General features: G+C 44.4%; 1 protein-coding gene across 4 annotated transcripts in view; it reads right to left on the bottom strand.

The window, feature by feature from the left end:
- AXDND1 (axonemal dynein light chain domain containing 1) overlaps positions 1-23131 on the bottom strand; it is a 66423-nt gene that overhangs the window by 22310 nt on the left and 20982 nt on the right. For all 4 annotated transcript variants that reach the window (XM_073571371.1, XM_073571373.1, XM_073571372.1 and 1 more), the window contains exons 5-14: positions 15155-15240; positions 13694-13747; positions 13492-13600; positions 12296-12417; positions 11435-11575; positions 10212-10316; positions 7038-7158; positions 5995-6096; positions 2325-2491; positions 296-371 (exon numbers count right to left, since the gene is read on the bottom strand). In XM_073571371.1, the coding sequence (XP_073427472.1) occupies positions 296-371; positions 2325-2491; positions 5995-6096; positions 7038-7158; positions 10212-10316; positions 11435-11575; positions 12296-12417; positions 13492-13600; positions 13694-13747; positions 15155-15240 (1083 nt within the window). The remainder of the gene's footprint in view (positions 1-295; positions 372-2324; positions 2492-5994; positions 6097-7037; positions 7159-10211; positions 10317-11434; positions 11576-12295; positions 12418-13491; positions 13601-13693; positions 13748-15154; positions 15241-23131) is intronic.

Genomic DNA, 23131 nt, shown 5'->3' on the forward strand with positions numbered 1-23131 from the left:
TAATAGGAGCTGGAGATACTGTAAAAAATAGAGTTTCTCAGTCTGGTTTTAGTATCTAAGATCATAAACCCCAAAATATAGTTTACATCTTCAGAGATAGTGTTGTAACATCACATTTCCCCACAGAAATAACCAAACAGAATTTCTACTTTTTAACAAGTATTTATGTAACATTACCATATCTAAAATTCAATTTAATAATAATGACTAATTTGTGAATTTAGAACATTTAAACAACCACAAAAGCACTGTATAAAATCAAGACACGTTCTATGTAATGGTCAAACCTTCGTACATTTTCCCAGTTCTTCACATCCTGTAGTATCGCTACTGTGACTTCTTCTTGCAGCTTATAGTAGTGGCAATCCACACTTGTATAAATAATAGCAAAAGTTAAGAAATTAATTACTTAGGTTATTTCTGCTTTACATTTTTCTCCTAAAAATTCTGAAGGGCTTCTGTAATGGTGTAAAGACTATAAAAAGGGCCAATTGGGCCAAATTGGAGTTAGGTCATTTGAGCGTTAAAGGTTTCTTTCTAATTAAAGTGAACCTGAGAGCAGATTAATGCTGCCCCAACCAGGGATAGTATGTATCGGATATTGGCTGTAGCATTTCAGACAGTTTTCGTTTACTCTAAAACGCTGCGGCATTTCAGAGTAAATTGTAAATGTAAAAGCCGTCCGTGGACCATGCTGCACAGGTGACTACTCCAAAAGGCCGATCCCTTGAAGCTTCTCCCGCCCACTCCTCTTGAGTGAGAGGTCTCTCCCTAAACACAAACATCTATTTATATAATTGCCTTGTAATGTTTTCATTTCCTGTTCTGCCCACATGTCACCGTATCCCAGGATTTCAAGCCGAGGAAGTTCACCGACAGCCATATTGGGACACCCAAGTGATGGGTGTCTTAATATGGAAACTGCTGCTGGTACCAACCTATTGCACGGTACCATCAGCGGAACACCGTCGCACCACACACACACACTCTCTATACGCCGTATGCACCACACACACACACACACACACACACACACACACACACACACACACACACACACACTCTCACAGCGGAACGCAGGCGCAGTGAATCATTCGGCTGATCCCGGCGGCAGATGTATGACGTGTCTACAGGCAGAGGAAGCCGGTCACATTAAAGGGGTTTTCCCACAAACGAAAGTTCATTTTAAAAATTGTCTGTGTCTGACGATGTATGGAGCATACCACATCTCCTGGGCAGGGGAGGAAGCAAAAGACAATACTGACATTACAGCAGGGGATCACAGAGGATTCATTTTTGTGAGGTAAAATATTTCACTGACTGTTTTTAAACAATATTTTACCTCACAAAATGAATCCTCTGCGATCTCCTGCTGTAATGTCAGTATTGTCTTTTGCTTCCTCCCCTGCCCAGGAGCTGGGGAATGTTCTGAACACGGTCAGACACAGGGGTGAGGGAGACAGAGCACAGGGGGGAGACGGCTCAAACAGGACAGCACATGAGGGGAGAACACAGCACAGGAAGGAGAGAGACAGCTGTCAAGGGGGGTAGCACATTGGGTAGACAGGCCAAAGAAGAAAGCACAGACAGGAGAATTCCGCACATGGGGAAAGAGAGAGTGGGTACGTGGGTGAACACATGGGGGGAGAGATTCTTAACGCTGTAAAGCCTGCCCCCATCGTGACATTACCGCCCTCCCGATGTGATAGCATCAGGCCTCCATCTAGTTTTTTTTACATATGTCCATATGTGTTGGTCCGGTGTCTTGTTAATGTGCTGTACTGGATGTGCATAATTATGTGGCACCCTGAATTTCATATTTTTCATGTCACTTTATATGAGAGACTCAGAGTTGAAACATTGACGATTTATTGTTTTAATGAAAGAAAAAATGCTTTATCATCTGGGATGTTGCTGTAATCTTTTCTTTTTGGAGTATACGCTAGAGGCTGTTTTGGGGATGGAGTTTGATGCCACGTCACGTGCACCTGATTTGCATGATTGGCTATCTGGACTTTAATGTTTTAATGCAATTATTCTATTTTTTTCTCTATTCACACATAAGGAAAAACCTGCCACTCAGGGCTAGCGGGTGGGGAGAAACCGCCGGGGACTGGCAATTTTAGCTAGTCGACCTTGCTTCATCATTTAGCGTCTGAGGCCGCATGTAGCAGCAGTCAGGTTCCCTATCATGGAGGCCCTGTAAGGCTGGCCATACACATGCAATAGTTGTCAGCCGTATGCTGACACCTACCATATAACTGGATATAAAGTACCAGATGTGATATAGCCTGCATATAATGATATGCCAATAAGGAACATACAAAACGTTTTCCTGAAAATGTATCTGCCACTTCTTCATGTCTGTGCGGATAATCTGCAGCTTCTCTCTGCTGGACTCCTCACTGCGCCGCAGCTCCAGGTGAAAGCGAGACATGTGGTCTCTCCATCGCTCCGTAATCTGCTGGATTTCAGAGAGGTCTTTGGTGTCCTAAAGTGGGATGATATTCCATTTGATACATTATAATACATGACAGTGAAGGAAAATATTACAAATGATTTCTACTCGATGTATGAGGCTTATGGTCATTTTTCTCAGTATATACTGTATTTTACCTTCATTTTATGGTCTGCCGGCCTGCTAGAAACCAGTGTACAATGCTAGCGTCAAGTAACATAGCAAAGGAAAGACAGAATAGGAAAGCAAAACTGAATTGTAGAAATCAATGAAGTTTCTGTTCTAAGAGTAAAGTGATTTCACACAGCACTTTTTGGGGAAAACATTGCAATTTTTTTTAAAACCAAAACCACAAAGTAGATCCAGTATGAGAAAGGCACGTCCTCCATTATGCACTGTATGGAAGACATATTGGGACACATGTCTTAATCATTCTAGACAAGTTTTTCATTCACGCCTATTGCCCTGGTATATAAAACCAAGCCCCTGGGCCTATTAATAAAAAACCACTGATACCTGCGCAGCCCTTAACAGAATGTCACCTTGGTAAGGCTACTTGCACACTTGCGTTCCTTGGAGCTGCGCATGGCCACCGCTAAGCTCCGCCCCCTGCCCCGACCTTCGCCAAACGCACTCTGTTGCATTTTGGTGCACTCGGCGCACCGGCAAATGCATACCTGCGCACGGCCTGCGTACGCAATGCTAAAGATAGGATACGCAGGTCGCATGCAGCGTCTTGCGCCCGGAGGAGGCATGGCAGGGGGCGGAGCTTAGGCTGGTTTCACATTCGCGCTTTTTAAGCGCACGCACGGCTGGGGGTAGCTCCGCCCCCGAGCCGGCTCTCTGCCCGGCGTGCCCGCCCCTTCCTTGTAGCGCCGCCTCCTAGCGCACAGCGGCGCCTGCGATCGGCGCACCCTATCTTTAGCATAGGGTGCGCAGATCGTGCGCAGGCCGTGCGCTAGTTGCGCTTTGACCTGCGCACTTTTGACGGTGCGCCGTGCGCTCCAAAATCCGAAAAGTTTGATTTTGGCGCGCACGGCGCACCGTCAAAAGTGCGCAGCGCAGGTCAAAGCGCAACTAGCGCACGGCCTGCGCACGATCTGCGCACCCTATGCTAAAGATAGGGTGCGCCGATCGCAGGCGCCGCTGTGCGCTAGGAGGCGGCGCTACAAGGAAGGGGCGGGCACGCCGGGCAGAGAGCCGGCTCGGGGGCGGAGCTACCCCCGGCCGTGCGTGCGCTTAAAAAGCGCGAATGTGAAACCAGCCTTAGCGGCGGCCGTGCGCAGCTCTATGGAACGCAAGTGTACAAGTAGCCTAACAAGTAAATTCATGACATTTCTTCCTTCCTAGTTCAAACCTCCTCTGGAATTAACATCTACGCAAAAAGCTCTGGGAGTTTCATGACATGGGTTTCCATGGCTGTGCAACTGCAAGCAAGCCTGATATCACCAAGCACAATGTCTAGCATCAGATGGAGTGGTATAGAGCCGAAAATAGACTGTGGAACATTGGAAATGTTTTCTGTGGAGTAACAGATCTATCTGACAGTCTAATACAGTAAGCACTGGCTTGGGCAACAGCCACCATGAAAACATTACTGGCCAGACTGCATTGTGCTTGTGCCAACTTAAAGTTTGGTGGTAAAGGGATAATGCTGTAAGGTTCATTTCCAGGAATCAAGCTTGGCCCCTAAGTTCAAGTGAAGGTAAATCTGCATAAAAGACATTTTGGAAAATTGTAGCTTGCAACATCATGAGAACAGCTTGAGGAGGAAGGCCCTCTTCTGTTCCCCATTACGGTGCCCAATGCAGAGTAAGGCTATGTTCACAAGTTGCGTTTTTGCTGCATTTTTTTTTAATGCAAATTTTAAGCTGTGTTTTATAGTACTAGCAAAGACTATGACATTTCAGAAATCTCATGCACACACATTGGTTTTTTTCTCACTGATTTGGAAAACTCCTGTTTTTTTTTTGTTTTTTTTTTTAAACTGCAGTATGTCACTTCTTTCAGCGTATTTTCACCTATCGGAAAAAAATGGGTAAGTGCAAAAACACAGCAAAAAAAATGCAGGTATCAGTTTTTCTTGCCTTCTTGGTGCAAAAACCTAAGGATATTAATTAAATCATGCTTTTTGGGGGCCACTAAACTTTATCAACATGCACAACAGCCAACAAAAATGCTGCAATAAAAACTTAGCAAAAAACCCAGCAAACACGCTGCAAAACCTGCTTTCTGTAGGCAGCTTCTTTACTGCCAAGAGAGCAGGTTTTGCCTGCGGAAAAAAGTTGCAAAAATGCAAAGTGTGAACATAGCCTAAAGGTTCGTACAGACATGGTTGGGTGACTAAGGTATAGAACAGGGGTCCCCCTCCTGTAGCTCGAGAGCCATGTGTGGCTCACGGGCCCTTGATGTGTGCTCACAGTTGTGTGCCAGCTTGGTGCATTAGCACAAGGTGTAGCAAACAGCTATTAAGTGTAGATCTCTAGATGGTGACTTCTGTGTGTAGCCCTGCACAGAAGAGCAGCTCTGAATGGGGGTAAGATAAGAAACCCTGGAGCTTGGCGTACTGCCTTGGTGTGATTTCAGTGGAAACACTTTGGCTCTCATTATACCAGTAATAGGGGCTCTGGGTGTCACTATTGTGAGTGGGGCAGGAGTTGTGGCTTGTGACCGTCTCTCAGAGCTGGATGTGGCTAGCGACCATATTTCATAGCAGAATGTGGCTCTGAAAGTCAGAAAGGTTGGGGACCTCTGGTTTAGAAGATCATGACTACCAGCAGAGAGTCTTGACGTCAACCCCATCCAAAAACTTTGGGATGAACTGGAGCAGAGATTGTGAGCCCGGCCTCACCTTCAACATCAGTGCTTGACCATATGGATGAAAAGACAAGAATTCCTACAGACTCATCTTGTAGAAAACATTCCCAGAAGAGAACAGACTGTCATAGCTGCAAGTCTATAGTGAAACCTATGAGTTTACAATGGGAGGTCATAATATCTCCTGTACGTGTAATGTGGAGGAGTCCCGGTACTTTTGTCCATATAAAGTATTTCTCACTCGTTTACATTCACTCCTGGTTTTGGCTCAAAAAAACTACAGTGGGGGGGGGGTTGTTCTAAAAACTGCAGTTTTGGAACAAGGGAATTAATTTAAAAAAAAAAAAATCACGTTAACCTCTTCCCGCAAAACAAACTACCATTACATCATGCAGCCGGTGCGGGTGAATGGATCGGGCTCAAGGGCTGAGCCCACACTATACCCACCAAATGTCAGTTGTGCCATCCAGCCAGCATCAGTGTTAGCAGAAGTTGCAGATAGGTTCCGATATCAGATTAAATGCCACTGCAAATATCTGTTCCAGACACTCATTACCCCTTCTGCCCCAAAGCCACAAAGTGACTGCAAGTTGCCGAAGGTTTGCCATGGCAGCCGTGGGACAGCTATAAGCCCCCATGCAGGTACTCTTCTTATTGCTCAGATGATTTTACTTGCTAAAATTAAAGGCAGTGTGTTCTCCATGTTCTATAAAACTTACATTTGATGCGAGGAGGACAATGAAATGCCGGACAATCTTGGTCCAGGTCTTCTCACTTATGTACAACCTGCGAGCCAGCTGCAGCTGATTCTCTTCAATAACCTAACACAAAGGTTGTAATAAGATTTGTTATGGAATTAAGAAATAACCGCTCTTCTCCGGTGTACAATCCTACATTACAAGGATGTCCAAGCACCATGGACACACAGTGCCCGATTCTCTGGATCTTTTATGTATATCCATTTTACTCTTTATATACTTTTATAGCACCTGCTGGATTTTAAAACTATTCTCCACTCGTTTTGTTTTTTAAAATAGGCCAATGGTGGTCTTAAACTAATTAATATATAGAAAACTATGTTTTTTTCTAAACCCCAGAGCGATTCAGGACAAAAATATACCTTTATGTAGTGGCGCAGCCAGGATCTCATTCACGTTGAACCTTGGTTTGATTAGCATGAATCAGATGACCTGTTCCCTTTAAAATTAAAGGCCCCGTCTCACATAGTGAGATCGTTAGTGAGATCGCTGAAACGTCACCGATTTTATGATGCAGCAGCGATACCGCTACGTGTGACACACAGCGGCGACCGGCCCCCCGCTGCGATCTCGCTGATCGCGCTCGAATGTCCTGGGTCATTTTTTGATCGTTGGTGTCCCGCTGGCCAGCATGCATCGCTGTGTTTGATACCATAACAATGACGAGCGACCTCGTTGGCAACTCAGAACTCGCGCTATCGAGGTCTGAGTCGTCAGAATCGCTGCTGTGTGACAAGGTCCCAACGACCGCCGAGGTCGTTATACGGATCGCCGCATCGTTGAGTAGATCTGCCTGTTTGACAGCTTACTAGCGATCATGCAGCGACGCACCAGCGATCCTTACCAGGTCATATCATTGTCTGGATCGCTGGAGCGTCGCTAAGTGTAACGGTACCCTTAGAAATAATCCTTCTGAAATGCTGATGGTTTTGTAATTAGCAGCAATCACCTCTTGTATTCAGTAAATTTGCATAAAATACACAGCGTCTGCTAACAAGCCGTACCTTTCTTGCCAATCTGTAAGTTGCCGAACTCCAAAGATCTCTTTCCTCAGTGAGGTGAACTAATTGTTTCTCCAGGCGACCTCTTTGTAACTCGTACAACTCCCGGTACTCTTCTAAAAGACTGAACAAGTCAACAAATATTTTATTACACTATAAACGTGTTTATATAGCGATGACAAGATTTATTAGTTTCTCTTTTCTGGCATTTGTCCACTTGAGTTATGATAAATATAATTGGTGGAATAACGATCATTGGTTGAGTAAAAAAAAAAAATAATTTTATGGGAAGTTCTTCATCAACTGTGTACAATTGATCGTTAAAGTGTGTCATAAGAAAAAAAAACAACTGTTTGAAACAGTTTTGTGTTACATGTATTTTTACATAATGTTTTGCAATCTTTGTTTTTTCCTTTCATATTACAATTTTTATTAAAAAAACTAAATCAGTAATTGTGTAGTTTTTGCGCTGACCACTAGGGTTGTTTTAGACTCACTCTTCCTGTCTTTTCAGGAAGAGTTTTCTGCAGTTTCATTATCATCAGAGGTATCATTGCAATGACTGGTAATATCTCTGTACACAGCTGATAATACAGGATCTTTCATTCCCAATAGGTGATGTCATGGCTCTCGCTACTCCCCCTCTTGTCACAATGACCATGGATTTTCTGAAACAGGAACTTAAAAGTCTAAAAAGGCCCCAGTGGCAATCAAAAATTTCGGTTTTTTTATTTTTAACGAGTTATGGACTGCCCATAGACTATAAATGTCCAAGTAGTCCACACTTTACTCTGCACGGATTTTGTAAAATGCAATGCAGTATAAGCAGCCTGCAGTGTATGTGATCAATGCAGTGTAAGCATTGTCAGATACAGCCAGACAAACAAGATAAAAATTCTTTATTACCATGTTTGCCTTCTACATTGCTCTATAAACAATCTGAACTAGTACTTGTGTATACAGATTAGGAAGCATTAACACGGTCATGTGATTGCAAGGTGTAATGAGGGAATAGGAGCTGCTGGGTCCTAGGAGGCTGCATTTCCACTGTAACTGGGACTAATATACCAGCTCTAGTTACAGGAGAAATCAGCATTAAAAATAAACATTAATATGCCCTCTAAAGGAGGTCTTTTAGGCTGTGTGCCCACGTTGCGTTTCTTAAGCGTTTTTGCTGCGAAAACGCTTAAAAAACACATACTGAATGCACTCCATGCATTCCTATGGCATTCCGCAAATGCTACGTTTTTTTCTGCAGCAGAATCGCATCGCGGAAAAAACGCAGCATGCTCATTCTTTTTGCGGAATTGCCACAATTCCACACCCATAGGAATGCATAAGATCCGCTTACTTCCCGCATGTGGCTGTGCCCACCATGCGCAAAGTGAACTCATGTGTGGATGGTACCCACGGTCTGGAGGAGAGGAGACTGTCCTCCAGGCCCTGGGTACCATATCCCTGTAAAAAAAAAAAAAATAAAAAAAAAAAATTGGGTTATATTCACCTTCCGGCATCCCGCGCAGCCTTACCGATCGTCCCGCCAACTCCCGTTCCCAGTAATGCCTTGCGGCAAGGACCTGTGATGACGTAGCCGTATCGCGAGACCGCTACAGTAATGCGAAACCTCATGTCAAAGGTCTCGCAAGGCATTACCGGGAACGGGAGCATCGCGAGGATCGGGAATGCTGCGCAGGACGTCGGAAGGTGAGAATATCACGATTTTTAATTTTTTTAAAATTATTTTTAACATTCTATCTTTTACTATTGATGCCGCATAGGCAGCCTCAATAGTAAAAAGTTGGTCACACTTGTCAAACACTATGTTTGACGAGTGTGACCAACCTGAATTTCACATTCCAAGCGATGCTTCAAATCGCTTGGAAAGTGCTTGAATTCCGCACGTGAAAATCACGGGGAAAAACGCGAAAACAGCGCAAAAATCGCGCAGAAAAAAATGCGCGTTTTCTGGGAAGGAGTCCGTTTTTTTGACAGGATTTTTCCGCATACGTGGGCACATAGCCTTAAAGGCCCCGTCTCACATAGCGAGATCGCTAGCGCGATCGCTGATGCGTCACCGGTTTTGTGACGCAACAGCTATCTCACCAGCGATCTCGCTACATGTGACACTTAGCGGCGACCGCCGGGGGGGCGGGATATTGCTGATCGTGCTCGAATGTCCTGGGCCATTTTTTCATCGTCAGCGTCCTGCTGGCTAGCATGCATCGCTGTGTTTGACGCTGACGAGCGACCTCGTTGGCGACACAGAACTCAGGGACGCAGGCTGGAATCGTTCAGAAGAGCTGCTGTGTGACAACGCACCAGCGATCCTTACCAGGTCGTATCGTTGTCGGGATCGCTGGTGCGTCGCTGTGTGAAACGGGACCCTAAGGCACATTGTGTGAAATACATTAAAAAAAAGACACTGCCAGTCTGAATCTCTTTCTAGCCCTGCCCACAAAAAAAGTGTTCAATATATAAAACCAATATATAAAAATAGTTTCTACGGATGGGATGACACAAATTAAGATGTTTTTAGAGATCTTTTGTGGTTGTGAAACAAACCTGAAAAACATAAAAATGTGAAAAATACACATTTTTGCCTAATATCAGCTAAAAAATGACATAAAAACTAGGCCCTATATCTCGGCAAAAGCCGAAAATTACCTGAATATCCAAATGAGAAAAAGTCATTAAAGAGACATTAAAGAGTGCCTGTACAATGAAACCTGAAAATGTGCCTAATCAGGAACAGGGAAAATGGGGAAAAAAAAACTAACAAAAAACAAAACAGTACATTTTATACATAAACCTGATTTAAAGTTTTACCACTAGTATTGGTGCTTCAAATCTCAGTCCTCTGCCCCGTGTCTTATACTCATCTTCTTGCGTCTTCATCTCTTAGCACAGCCGCTTCCGTCGGTCTCCAACAGTTTGGGACTTGCCGGCTGCTCCAGCGTTTCATGGAGCAAGCCAGAGGTCACAGCTCAATAAAAGTCTATGAGAGCCTTGTTCTGGCCTCGTTCTGGCTTCCGTAGACTTGCATTGAGAACTTGTGATGTAACATGGCTTTTTACAGGTTCAGATTGTTGAGCCCATTGCTACAGTAGACAACGCTGTGTATGACTTTCTTTAGAGAGTATATTTAGGTGATGTACTGAATGCTGGCTGCTCTCTTACTTGGCGTTCTTCTTTGCATTGTTCAAGGCCTTAGCCAGTTCAGCCTGTGCTTGCTTTGCATCTTTGCTCACGCGCAGGTCATGTTCTCGTACTTGATATAACTCACTGAAACACACAACATTACAGCGTTATACAGATTGCAGCAACATTAGTTTTCACAATCCCAGTATATAAGGTCAATACAAAGAACTTATAAGGCAAACATCCCATAGTGACATTTGGAGGTACAGCTCATGATTCCCACACCAAGGAGACGATGTATAGAGGGGGCTCTAAATGAAGAAAGGGCTATGAGGTTCCCTTAGCTTAAATTATTGATGAATTCAAAGCAACCTGGGCTTCCATAACCCCTCAGCAGTGCCACAGGCTGATCGCCTCCATGCCACGCCGCATTGATGCAGTAATTACTTACTTTGAAAATCCATTTTAGAATGGCAGTATAATTGTTTTAACGTTTTCCGACTTTAATCATTTCATGAATCCGGGATTTAGGCTTATCAGGATTCTATATGTCATTGTGACATGGATTTTCAAAGTAAGTACACCAGCTTCTAAGGCTACTTTCACACTTGCGGTTTTTTTTTGCGCTGCGTGCGCAGTGCAAACGCGCATAAAAAACGCATCATGCAATTTTAATGCGTTTTCTTGTTTTTTTGCTCATGGTTTTTACCCAAAAACGCATGAGTTTTTAAACGCTGACGTGCGCATGAACATGCGCACGCCAGCGCTCCCATAGAATTTAATTTGTTTTTGGGTGAATTCCGTGCGCATGCGTTTTTTTTTTTTTTTAGACAGGTCAGACGCACCAAAAATGCAACAGGTTGCATTTTGTGCGCCTGGGCGCACACTACAAAAAAAATGCAGTGCATACAAACGCATGACAATGCGCACCCATGTTAAATATAGGGGAAAAACGTATGCGCAAAAACGCAGCGCAAAAAAATGCAAGTGTGAAACCAGCCTAAGATATTTATTTAATAGTGTATGTAGTTTTATTAGTAACTGGTGACTGATCTGATGTAAGGTGATATTGTTTTCCACATCCAGAAGCTTTATCTTCAAACATAGTATATCTTCTATACTGGACAGTAAATTTCTATATTCAGATGGTGCAGTGATCATGTATGTGCACTACAGCGCCATTCACGATCAATGGCGGTCCAACTGTACAGACCATTGGCAATCAAACGCTTATACCTTCCTTAAAATATAACAGTCCTCACTCTGTTAATTCTCCTATGGAATTCTTAAAATAAATGATCTCATCGGTGAGACTTTGGTCTAATGCCCGCTGAGCCAGTAAGTCATTGTAGAGGCTAAGGACTTGATGCGGGATCTTATTCAACAACATTACATATCGTTGTCTGCAAAAAAACAAAAAACAAATAATAATAATCAAACATATTTGACTTCACAAATGAATCCGTAGCACACAGAAGTGACATAATCTCAGACATACAGTGCGTGTACAAGGCTCACTTACTTTCCTGGTTGCACCGCTATGTCACTTTTCTTTTTAAAATATAGTAAATTAAACAAATTAAAAAAAAAAAATATATATATATATATATACACTAAATTATAAAATGGGCTGATATTTTGTATTTTCCTATGGAGCGCTGTGTTCAGAAATTATGACTTTAGCTTTACAGGGGGATGCGTCATACATGTTGCGGGGGAGGGATAGAAAATATGAATGTTGTAGATTGGTCCTATACTTGGTCTGTAGCTGATAAATACGGTACATATATGGCATTCCCTGGGGGGCCAACATAAGCTTTTGCAGCCCTTCTTTAGCCAGTCTATAAAGGGAGACCATGCCATTATTCCAGCCTCTACAGAGAGATTCATGACTATGTTTCTGTTGCCAATACCTTCCTCATTCTTCCTCTGTCGTTGCACACAAATGAAAGCTCTTATTGGGTTTCGCACCTTTATCAGAGGGTAACATAGACAGATAGTCACGGAACTCATGTCAATCAGCGTTCACTTTTACAGGTAGAAAATGCACGTAATTATGAAATCATCAATATCAACACAGATACTGCATTTGAGACTGGCATGTAGTTGGCAGTAGATCTGACCTGAGCTTAGCTAGTAGTTCCCCTCTCTCCGCACACTCTACGCTGACCTGTCGAATCAACTCGTGAAACACGATGTTATAGATGTTTTGTTCTATCTTCAGCAATTCCAGCAGATTGTGAACCTAAGTAACCAGAGAGGAAATAAATCATATACCCAATATATATTACAAATTTGGAGCAAGTTAATCAAAACAGGTGTACAATCGAATTAATTACTTATCCCCAAAACTGGGTTCCCCTGACCCCCAACCTATGGTGGGCACTGTGAAGGGAGAGGTGGTCATGCATTTATGGCTCTCTTCAGTCACTTATATGGACTTTCCAAAAACAGTCAAGCATAAGAGTTCTCCTTCCCATTCACAGAGGGATAAGGATCAGGTAACCCACGTTTTGGAGATACGTGAGGGTTGCCAAGTTGGAAACCTGCATCTATCAGACATGTCTGGCATATCCTGTGTATATACCAATAATGCCCAAGGAATTCTCTAAGTGCTCAACATTTCACTATAAAAGGGGAAGAGATCCTGATTAAACAGGTTTTCCTTTTTTAGCTAACCCTTTTTTCTATGAATAATACTAAAACTATGTTTCATGACCTTCAAGATCGTCCATTTGTGTTTTTGATCCCCCTTTTCTTCCAAAAGCTGTAACCTTGATATGTTTTCAGTAACATAGCCGTATGATGGTTTATTTTGGATAAGTAAGATATTGTTTTCAATTCCAGCATTCTCTTTACCAAAGCATGTACTGACAAAAAGAAAAACAATCCAAATGGCGTGAAATGGTGAAAAAACACAATTCCGCCATTGTTTTCTCTTGGTTTTTTTCCCATCTTTACAGTATTTATTTTGTGTTAAAATTGCCCTGGCAATATGATTCTTCTGATCAGTATGATTACGCTGCTATAAAACATTACATTTTAGTGGCTAAAAAGAAAATACAGAACTTTGTAGAAAAACAAAATGTATCGCCGTTTTCTTATTGTGACATTTTGATCACATTAACTTGCATTTTAGGGGAGAGAGAAAATGATATAAAATGGCAATTTCATTATTTTTCACTTTCTTAACTCTTGACATATACAGTAGGTTAATTTACTTTTTATAGACTGTATTTTAAGGGTGCGAATGGTACCAAATAGGCTTATTTTTTAATTTTTCAATCTTCTTTATGATATTTCAGTCTGCCATGTTTACCTGAGTTGGCCCTTCCAGTTTTACATCTTCTTCATCGATACCTGCTTGCTTTAGCATGATGTCCATCACCTTCATCAGCTGAATAACCTCGGCTCTTCCACTTGGTTTCCTGGAGTCAGAACGGCAGATTTAATGTTATTAAACCTATTTATTAACATGGCTTTACAATCATTGTCAGATAATGAGGGTACAACATACTTACATAGAAGGAAACAAGCGCAGCTTTTCATCATCTTCTAGCAGGGTGGTGTACTTACTAAAGGTGAAATGTTAAGACAGTAAAGTAGATGTTAATACTGAGTTTCTCGCATTGCACTCGCAAGTGTGACCCCGGCCTAATAGTAACAATCAGAGCTCAGATTACTGCTGTAAACTGTTTAAAGGGATTCTGTCAGCAGGTTTTTGCTACTTTGTCTGAGAGCAGCGTAAGGTAGGCAAAAAGAAGCTGAATCCAACGATATATCACTTAGTTTACTGGGTTCAGCCGTTCTGGCACAATCAGTTTTTAGATTTGGCAATGAAGCAAAGCTGAGGAAGCTAACCCCGCCCATACCATGCTGTCTATATATAATGTCCATACACAGCGAGCTGCTTATCACAGGAGGGGGCATACTGGATTAGCTGTGCCCCAGCAATGATAAGCTCCTGGTGCTAAAACAATCGTTGCAAGCAAACAAAGCCATGGAAATTGATGAGCAGCATCACTGAAATCTGTGTTTTAACCTTTACCTCATGCTGCCTTCAGATAACATAGCAAAACCTGCTGACAGATTCCTTTTAAATTGCCATAGATGTAGAGAAAGACATGGACCTCACATCCAAAAATCATACACTGATCTAATGCCGCTAATCAAAAATGTACAAAACTGAACATGAGGTTCTTGATGTAGCACTCTAGTCAGACTGTATGAAGCCCACTGCCACGTCACGGTGAACCTCTAAGTGGCTCCCTAACCATTTCCTAGCCTTAAAAGTGCAGCACTGTGCAGTATTGGTGCTGTGTGGTGGCCATTGTTGCTTTGATGATGTGTCTGTGGGGTGATGTGACCTGGAGTCATGGGGACGCACCAGGTCGCCCGCACTGTTGCTGTGGCAGTGGTTGGTGCTCATCTGACCAGAATGCTACACTAAGAGCCTCATGTCCCGTTTTATAAAGTTTTGCCGAGTGGCATTAGATTAAAGTATGATTTTTGCATGTGCGATCCTTGTCTTTCTCTACAGCTACGGTATAATCCCTTAAAGGGGTTGTTCCCTTTCAGGACAAGTTCATCCCTGGGTGGAGGGTATTATAAAGAAACAAAACGACCTGTGCTCACCTTTTCCAAATCCACCACTGAGTCTCCCAGCTTTAACCCAGTGAGGTCATTGAATGGCTGCCTCGCAGCGCAGCCAAAGCCAGACACTAGGAGCGTTTTGTTTCTTTATAATATCCTGAAACCAAGGATGAACTTATAACAAAAGTGAACAACCCCTTTAAATGCTGCTGTCAATGTCTGACGGAGATTAACAGCAGCATTTAAAAGGTTAACAGCTGAGCTCTGATCACTGCTGTTAGAGGCAGATGCTGATTCTGAGCCAGCTCCATACACAGGCAGCCGACATTGGACAGACCAGAACATCCAACTTCAGTAAGGGGTTAAAAAAAGAAAACTATTTTACTTACTCTTCATAATACTCAAGTCCCAAAACGCCTTTATTCTTCACAATGTAAAACTCGTTTGGAATAAGACTTTCCTCAACACTTCGCTCCTAGAATAATACAAGTATTAGTTAGGTTAGAAAGAAAAAAAAAAACATGCTAAATGTTTAATGGACCTCAATAGTAGCTGCACATATACTGTAAGTAACTGCAGTAGCAGGGCAGCTACTTAAAGGGGTTGTGTCATGGGGCAGTAGTGGGAACCTGGGCCCCTGAACTGCCCCTCAGGCTAAGGGGGTGCCCTGACTTTCCTTAACTTGGGGGTACACTTGAGGGTAGTGAGGCCCAAGTCCCTGACCTGTCCCTATCTCCTGTTTAGCCCTGAGCTAAACCCCCAACCCCCTCCCCAGGAGGTGAGACAGGGAATAAAGAGAACTGCACCAATAACACGAAAGGAAAGATAAAACAGACACCACGAGGTTAAAGCAACTAAAACCAAAACTTAGCTTTATCTGCTGCCAATGCTCCAAGCAGCAGAGTAAGGCACCCGATCAGCATCCAGCAGCATCACCACTGCTCCAGATAAGCTGAACCCCCTCTGCACCAGGTAGGTCCAGTCTTCACCAAGGTTGGTTAGCAAATGACCAGTATTACCAACAGTGATCTGCAGCACCAGATGGCCTTATAAAGGGAAGTGGGAGTAGTCACCACCTGCTGACTAACTAAACAAGTAGTAACACCAGCGGCCACCGGGGGCAAAAGCCCATATTAACCCCCGAGGGCCAGAAAGGAAAAGGTTTATATATGAGAGTCCAGACTCTGACAGATCCAAAAATGGATCGTGACAGGTTGTCCTGGCATTGGGTGTTGATTGTCTGTCTGTCACATCTCCTCCAGGACCTGCTGCAACATCTGCTACTGTCGCCAGGCGCCGCCATATTCACTCTACAGGCGGTGTTGGTAAAGAAAGAGACATTGGAAACCAGAAGCTGTGGATCACACAGGCTCAGTCCAGCCACTTAATTTAGGGTGGCCGGGACCTGCGGTGTTGTCTTTTCTGACAGTATGAGGTGTGCTGTCCAGCTGGAGTTATCAGCTCCCTGCTCCAGCCAATTGGAAAACACTACACATTACTAAAGCTTCCAGCTTACTGCTGGAAGCAGTCACATATAGCCCTGTGCTCCTCTGGTTTGGTCCGGTCTGTCTTGTTCCTGTGTAGTGTATTTGTTTCCTGTTTTGACCTTGGCTAGTTTTACTGACTATTCTTACATCTTCTGATTTTGTACTTGTCCTGCCCTCTTGGTTCTGACCCGATTACTTGTCCACTCCTGCTAGCCTGCACCACCATACAGCAGCTTTCTCCATTCTCCCACCCAGTGGCCCCCTGTTTAAGCCCAGATCCCTATTCAGGGGTTAAAGGGTGAAGGCAAAGGGAACCCTTGGGATCTGGTAAGCAGAGTGGCATATGTTAAGCCTGTCCATGGTATTTTAGTGCTACAAGGTGCCTTTTCCAGGGATATTTCATTCATAACAGATTAGTGGGGGGTTTGACATCTGGGAGCCCCACAAATCTGCTGCTATTAGCTTTTGTGGCGGCCAGTAGTTAACACTAAATGGAACTGAACAGCCGCTGGGCACTGTAGGTCATTTTCTTAAGGATAGCTAAGAGCTAAGGATAAGACAGATAAGACATTAGTATCATATGCCTAGACAACCCCCTTCAAATGATATTTTAGAAAACTAGTAAGTGTGTAGTAGATAAAAGATAGTTTGCAATATGGCCTGGCTTGCTGGAGTGGGGAAAGAGCGGTCGGCACTCACTTTTTTCCGATATTTCTGGCTTGAGCTGTCTAATTAGGGCCATTAGGAGCCAGGTCAGAAAGCTCTTTAAAGGTTGGGTTGTAGGCCCCTTGTTCATTGGTAATGATTGTGAATTTTTTTGTAAACCGCACACCCACTTAACATAAACTACCTACCTCATGCAGCCGCTATGAAGGACCTTACTCTAAATACGGTGTTAGGAGCTCAGTGCTGTAAGTATCAAAAAGACAGGAATTGCCAGCATGCATGTTCCAATGTCATGTGTAGAATAAACCCTGTGGGCGTCATTCATCATAGAATTCTGCCATAAAAGCATGAAAAATAGCAAAATTTAGGCGCAACTCGGAATTGGCCTAAATTTTGCAAGTTTTGGCATCTTTATGCCAGTTTCTCCCAGCTCCGCAAAAATGGGCATAGCTGGGGTGAGACTGGGAACATCACAGATCCTCTAATTCATGAGGAGTTGTGTTGTTCTCTACATCAGGGACTGGAGTGAGATTTCTGACGTAGCGCATGGATGCTACTTGTGAGACACTCCAGATTCATGAAGAATCTTGTGCACCTCTTCCTGAATCAGGAGCATCTGACTCAACCACGACCCCTCATCTAGACTAGCATGAACAACGCCGGTCTTGATGATTCGAGCCATAATTGTGTCGAGGTGCTGGACAGTAGGATAGCAAGGAGTGTTATTAATTCGATGTAGTGACCAGCTGCTCTAGGATTTATTTTCTACCACGATGTGAAAATTGCTTTAGAGGAATTTTACCAATTATTAACAAATCTTCCCTCAGCTGCATAATACACATAAAGAAAGTTTAAAAAAAAGAATGCTCACTCAGTCACTGACCCAATCACCAGTTCTAGCGGTCCTCTGCCATATACTCCTGAGGCCAGTGATTGCCTGCAGTGGTCACATGGGGTACATGGAACGCCACCCCTCCAGCAAGCCTAACAAAGGAACATCAGGGTGGAATGTGAATGTGGAGCTAGAACAGCAAAAATTATATGGATGATATATATTTTTTTACTTTTACTTTATTGGTGTATTAGCGGCTGAGAACACACTTTTCAAAAATGTGGAAAAGCCCTTAAATGCCATGAGATAGATGAAAACAAAGTCGGCTGATGTCAGATTCACTAAGAGTTTTCTGTGGGAGCTTAAATTCCTCACATGTCAACCCAGGGGCGGACACAGACTGTAGTGGGCCCCGGTGCAAGAAATTTTTCGGGCCCCCCCAACCGTTCATAGGGCAACAAAGTTATTTGTTATTATCTAATATTGAGGCTATGCAGGGCTGGATATAATATCTGTATAGAACATAATGTAACCCCCCCATAGAATATAATGCAGCCCCCCCCCATATAGTATAATGCAGCCCCTCCATAGAATATATGGCAACCCCCTCATAGGATATAATGCAGCCCCTTATATAGTATAATGTAGCCCCTCCATAGAATACAATGTAGCCCTCCTCATATAGTATAATGCAGCCCCCATAGAATATAATATAATACAGCCCCCTATAGAATATAATGTAGTCCCAAATAGAATATAATACAGCCCACCTCTCCATATTATATAACACAGCCTCCCCTTATAGAATATAATGTAAAATGTACCCCCCATGGTATATAACACAGCCACATAGTATATAGCCCAGCCCACTATGGTATAATACAGCCCAGCATGGTATATAGCCCCCCAGAATGGTATAATACAGCCCAGCATGGTATAATACAGCCCAACATGGTATTTAGCCTCCCAGTATGGTATAATACAGCCCAGCAGGCTATATAGCCCCCCAGCATGGTATAATACAGCCCAGCATGGTATATAGCCCCCTCAACATGGTATGATACAGCCCAGCATGGTATATAGCCCCCCCCAGCATGGTATAATACAGCCCAGCATGGTATATAGCCCCCCCAGCATGATATAATACAGCCCAGCATGGTATATAGCCCCCCCCAGCATGGTATAATACAGCCCAGCATGGTATATAGCCCCCCCAGCATGGTATAATACAGCCCAGCATGGTATAATACAGCCCAGCATGGTATATAGCCCCTCCCAGCATGGTATAATACAGCCCAGCTTGGTATATAGTCCCCCCCAGCATGGTATATAGCCCCCCCAGCATGGTATAATACAGCCCAGCATGGTATATAGCCCCCCCAGCATGGTATAATACAGCCCAGCATGGTATATAGCCCCCCCCCATCATGGTATATGCCCCTCCCCAGCATGGCATGATACAGCCCAGCATGGTATATAGCCCCCCAGCATGGTATATAGCTACCCCAGCATGGTATACAGCCCCCCCCCAGCATGACCCCACAGTCCAGCATGGTATATAGCCCCCCCAGCATGGTATGATACAGCCCAGCATGGTATATAGCCCCCCCAGCATGGTATATAGCCCCCCCCAGCATGGTATATAGCCCCCCCCCAGCATGGTATAATACAGCCCAGCATGGTATATAGCCCCCCCAGCATGGTATAATACAGCCCAGCATGGTATATAGCCCCCGAGCATGGTATAATACAGCCCAGCATGGTATATAGCCCCCCCAGCATGGTATAATACAGCCCAGCATGGTATATAGCCCCCCAGCATGGTATAATACAGCCCAGCATGGTATATAGCCCCCCCCCATCATGGTATATAGCCCCTCCCCAGCATGGCATGATACAGCCCAGCATGGTATATAGCCCCCCAGCATGGTATATAGCTACCCCAGCATGGTATACAGCCCCCCCCAGCATGACCCCACAGTCCAGCATGGTATATAGCCCCCCCAGCATGGTATGATACAGCCCAGCAAGGTATATAGCCCCCCCAGCATGGTATAATACAGCCCAGAATGGTATATAGCCCCCCAGCATGGTATAATACAGCCCAGCATGGTATATAGCCCCCCCAGCATGGTATAATACAGCCCAGCATGGTATATAGCCCCCCAGCATGGTATAATACAGCCCAGCATGGTATATAGCCCCCCCAGCATGGTATATAGCCCCCCAGCATGGTATATAGCCCCCCCCAGCATGGTATAATACAGCCCAGCATGGTATATAGCCCCCCCAGCATGGTATAATACAGCCCAGCATGGTATATAGCCCCCCCAGCATGGTATAATACAGCCCAGCATGGTATATAGCCCCCGAGCATGGTATAATACAGCCCAGCATGGTATATAGCCCCCCCAGCATGGTATAATACAGCCCAGCATGGTATATAGCCCCCCAGCATGGTATAATACAGCCCAGCATGGTATATAGCCCCCCCCCCCATCATGGTATATAGCCCCGCCCCAGCATGGTATAATACAGCCCAGCATGGTATATAGCCCCCCCCCCAGCATGGTATATAGCCTCCCCAGCATGGTATGATACAGCCTAGCATGGTATATAGCCCCACCCCCAGCATGGCCCCACAGTCCAGTACTCACACTGATTAAAAAAAAAAAAAAAAAAAAACAACAACAACAACAACAACACACTCCTCACCTTCTCCTCGTGCCTGCTTTGCTCCCAGCTCCTGTCTCCTCTCCTGCACTGCCTGGTACACAGTGAGAGCGCGATGACGTCATCGCACACCCGCTGTGTCAGAGGCAGAGCGGGGAATGATGGGAGAGGGAGCGCTGCTCTCCTCATTGCACTACACATGGCTAATTTGAATTTTGACATAATTAGCCATGCGGTGCTGGAGGGGCCATGCAATGCACTGTCTGCACGGGCGGTAGGTCCGCCCCTGTGTCAACCATCTTACCTGGAAGTCGGTGATCCGGTGAGCTGATTTCCCCTGAGATGCTTAGAATATAAGCTCCTAACATTTTACTATGTGTGAAGGGCAATAAGTCACTGTAGCTTTATGTAGGCAAAACAACCAGATCCCCAAATACACGGGGGTGTAACTGTGGAGTGTACTGGGGTTGCAGTCACACCGGGGACCTAAAGCTTAGGCAGGTCCAAAAAGTCTCTTAGATCTGTTTGAGAAGACAAGTAATAAGTAGTGTTGAGCGATACCGTTCGATACCCAAAAATATCGTATCGGATGGTATCGCCCGATACGAAAAAAATATCGGGTATCGCCGATTCCGGAAGTCCCATTCAAGTCAATGGGACTTCCGGTATCGGAATTAAAAAAAGCCCTTCATTTCCTTGTTGGCTAATTCTACATAATTGAAAACAAATAAGAATCATGTAGAATGTATTGTGGGAGGTGGAGGAGACATTAAAAGCATAGTGGTTTATTCAAATCACATGGCATAGCATTAATTCCAATTTTTTTTTCAAGACGTTCGGAGTTAAAAAGATATTGACTATGTTAACTTTTTTATATTTAGTCAGATATGTATGTTTCACAACTTCCATGCTCTTCACCTTCTTTTGTACTTCTCCCACACTTTCTCTTTCATGATCCGCAGCAGTAGCATTTTTTTCATCAACTTTTTCTTCACCTTATTCATCTTCTTCTTCTTCACCTTCTTCCCATTAATTTTTTTTTTCCATTCTTAATATTCTTCTTATTCAGCTATTATTAATTTTCATATGCTATTTCTTCATCTTCTTCCTATTCTTCTTTTTCTTCATTTTCTTATGGTGACAGGCATTCCTGTAGTACTTATCTATAAAAGTTATAAGATTACACCTTACGTTCTGCCTGTCACAAAAGATTTACAACAGGATTTGTCCGCGTTCAGTTTGGCCTGCAGCAGCAGGCATTTTCCAGGGGCACCAAGAGGAGGAACGGACTCACCCCCATTTACTGCTTAGTCTTCTTCTGCTTATAATTTTGATTTCTTCTATGCTGATTTTTTGTCTTATGCTTAATGTTCTTCTGCTTTCTGTTCTTCTGCTTTTGCTTCTTCTGCTTCTTGTTCTTCTGTCTTTTGTTCTGTATCTTGGTGGTTGTCTTCATGTTCTTTGTCCTCTTGGTCTTATTATTTAGGGTCATATTTCTGGTCTTCTTTGGTGTCGTCTTCAGGGTCGTCATCATCAGGGTCATCGTCATGGAGATCAATAAGGATTACCAAAGACAATTTCAAAAAGCTTGATCTTGGAAATGTAGCAGAAGGTACAAGAAGGCTGAGAAACAGCAGACAGTGCTGGCACCCGGATGGGTAGCAGAAGGAACAAGAGCCAATGGCATTACCGAGGACCAACTGACGGTGCTGGACAACGGTTACTAAGCAGAAGGTACCTGTGCTAAAAAGCACTACCAAGGACCAGCTGACGGTGCTGGACCTCGGATACCGAGATGGAGGCACCTAGGCCAAAGGCTGTGGCGAGAACCAGCAGACAGTGCTGGCACCCGGATGGGTAGCAGAAGGAACAAGAGCCAATGGCACTACCGAGGACCAACTGACGGTGCTGGACCACGGTTACTAAGCAGAAGGTACCTGTGCTAAAAAGCACTACCAAGGACCAGCTGATGGTGCTGGACCTCGGATACCGAGATGGAGGCACCTAGGCCAAAGGCTCTGGCGAGAACCAGCAGACAGTGCTGGAACCCGGGTGGGTAGCAGAAGGTACCCATTGAAAGCAAAGTAGCCAGGCCGCAAGCCGGCCGCAGTTACCGAAACCCACAGTCCTACAGGGGGTCCATGTCCCATTGGCACTACGGACCCAGCCTTCAGTGCCAGTTCCCGCAGCCCACATAGGAGTCACCTAAACTGCAGGCACCGTAGAGTCGGCTAACCCGGCCGCAAGATGACAGGACAACGGATTGGTGGCATAGTGACCTTGACACTACCCGGAAACAGCAGGCGTGCTGGAACCAGGCTGGGCAACAGGGAGTCCCCTTGCCAAAGACACTGCCGAGCACCAACTGGCGTTGTTGGAGCCCAGGGACAATCATGGTGTAGGCCGAGGCCTACTTGGTGGTAGTTTTAGATTGTTTGTAGGCTACAACAGACTGTCAACGTGCTCCAATTAGGCATCTGTCTCCACTCTGTTTCCAGGATTTCACGTGACCAACAACACCGCCAGTTTATGCGTACAGCAGCCGTCTGCCCAATCCACACGTGTTGCTGTGTTACTGGGATTCTGTAATGTCAGCAGATCCCCTGATGTGTGTCTGCCACTGTCTCCTGCTCTGTCCACATTCCCACCGCTTGCAGTGGGAAGGTGGACAGCGCAGGAGACAGTGGCGGACACATATTGGGGGATCT

The sequence above is a fragment of the Dendrobates tinctorius genome, unplaced genomic scaffold, assembly GCF_039654945.1.
Source record: "Dendrobates tinctorius isolate UK_male_01 unplaced genomic scaffold, ASM3965494v1 ptg000029l, whole genome shotgun sequence".
Lineage (NCBI taxonomy): Eukaryota > Metazoa > Chordata > Amphibia > Anura > Dendrobatidae > Dendrobates > Dendrobates tinctorius.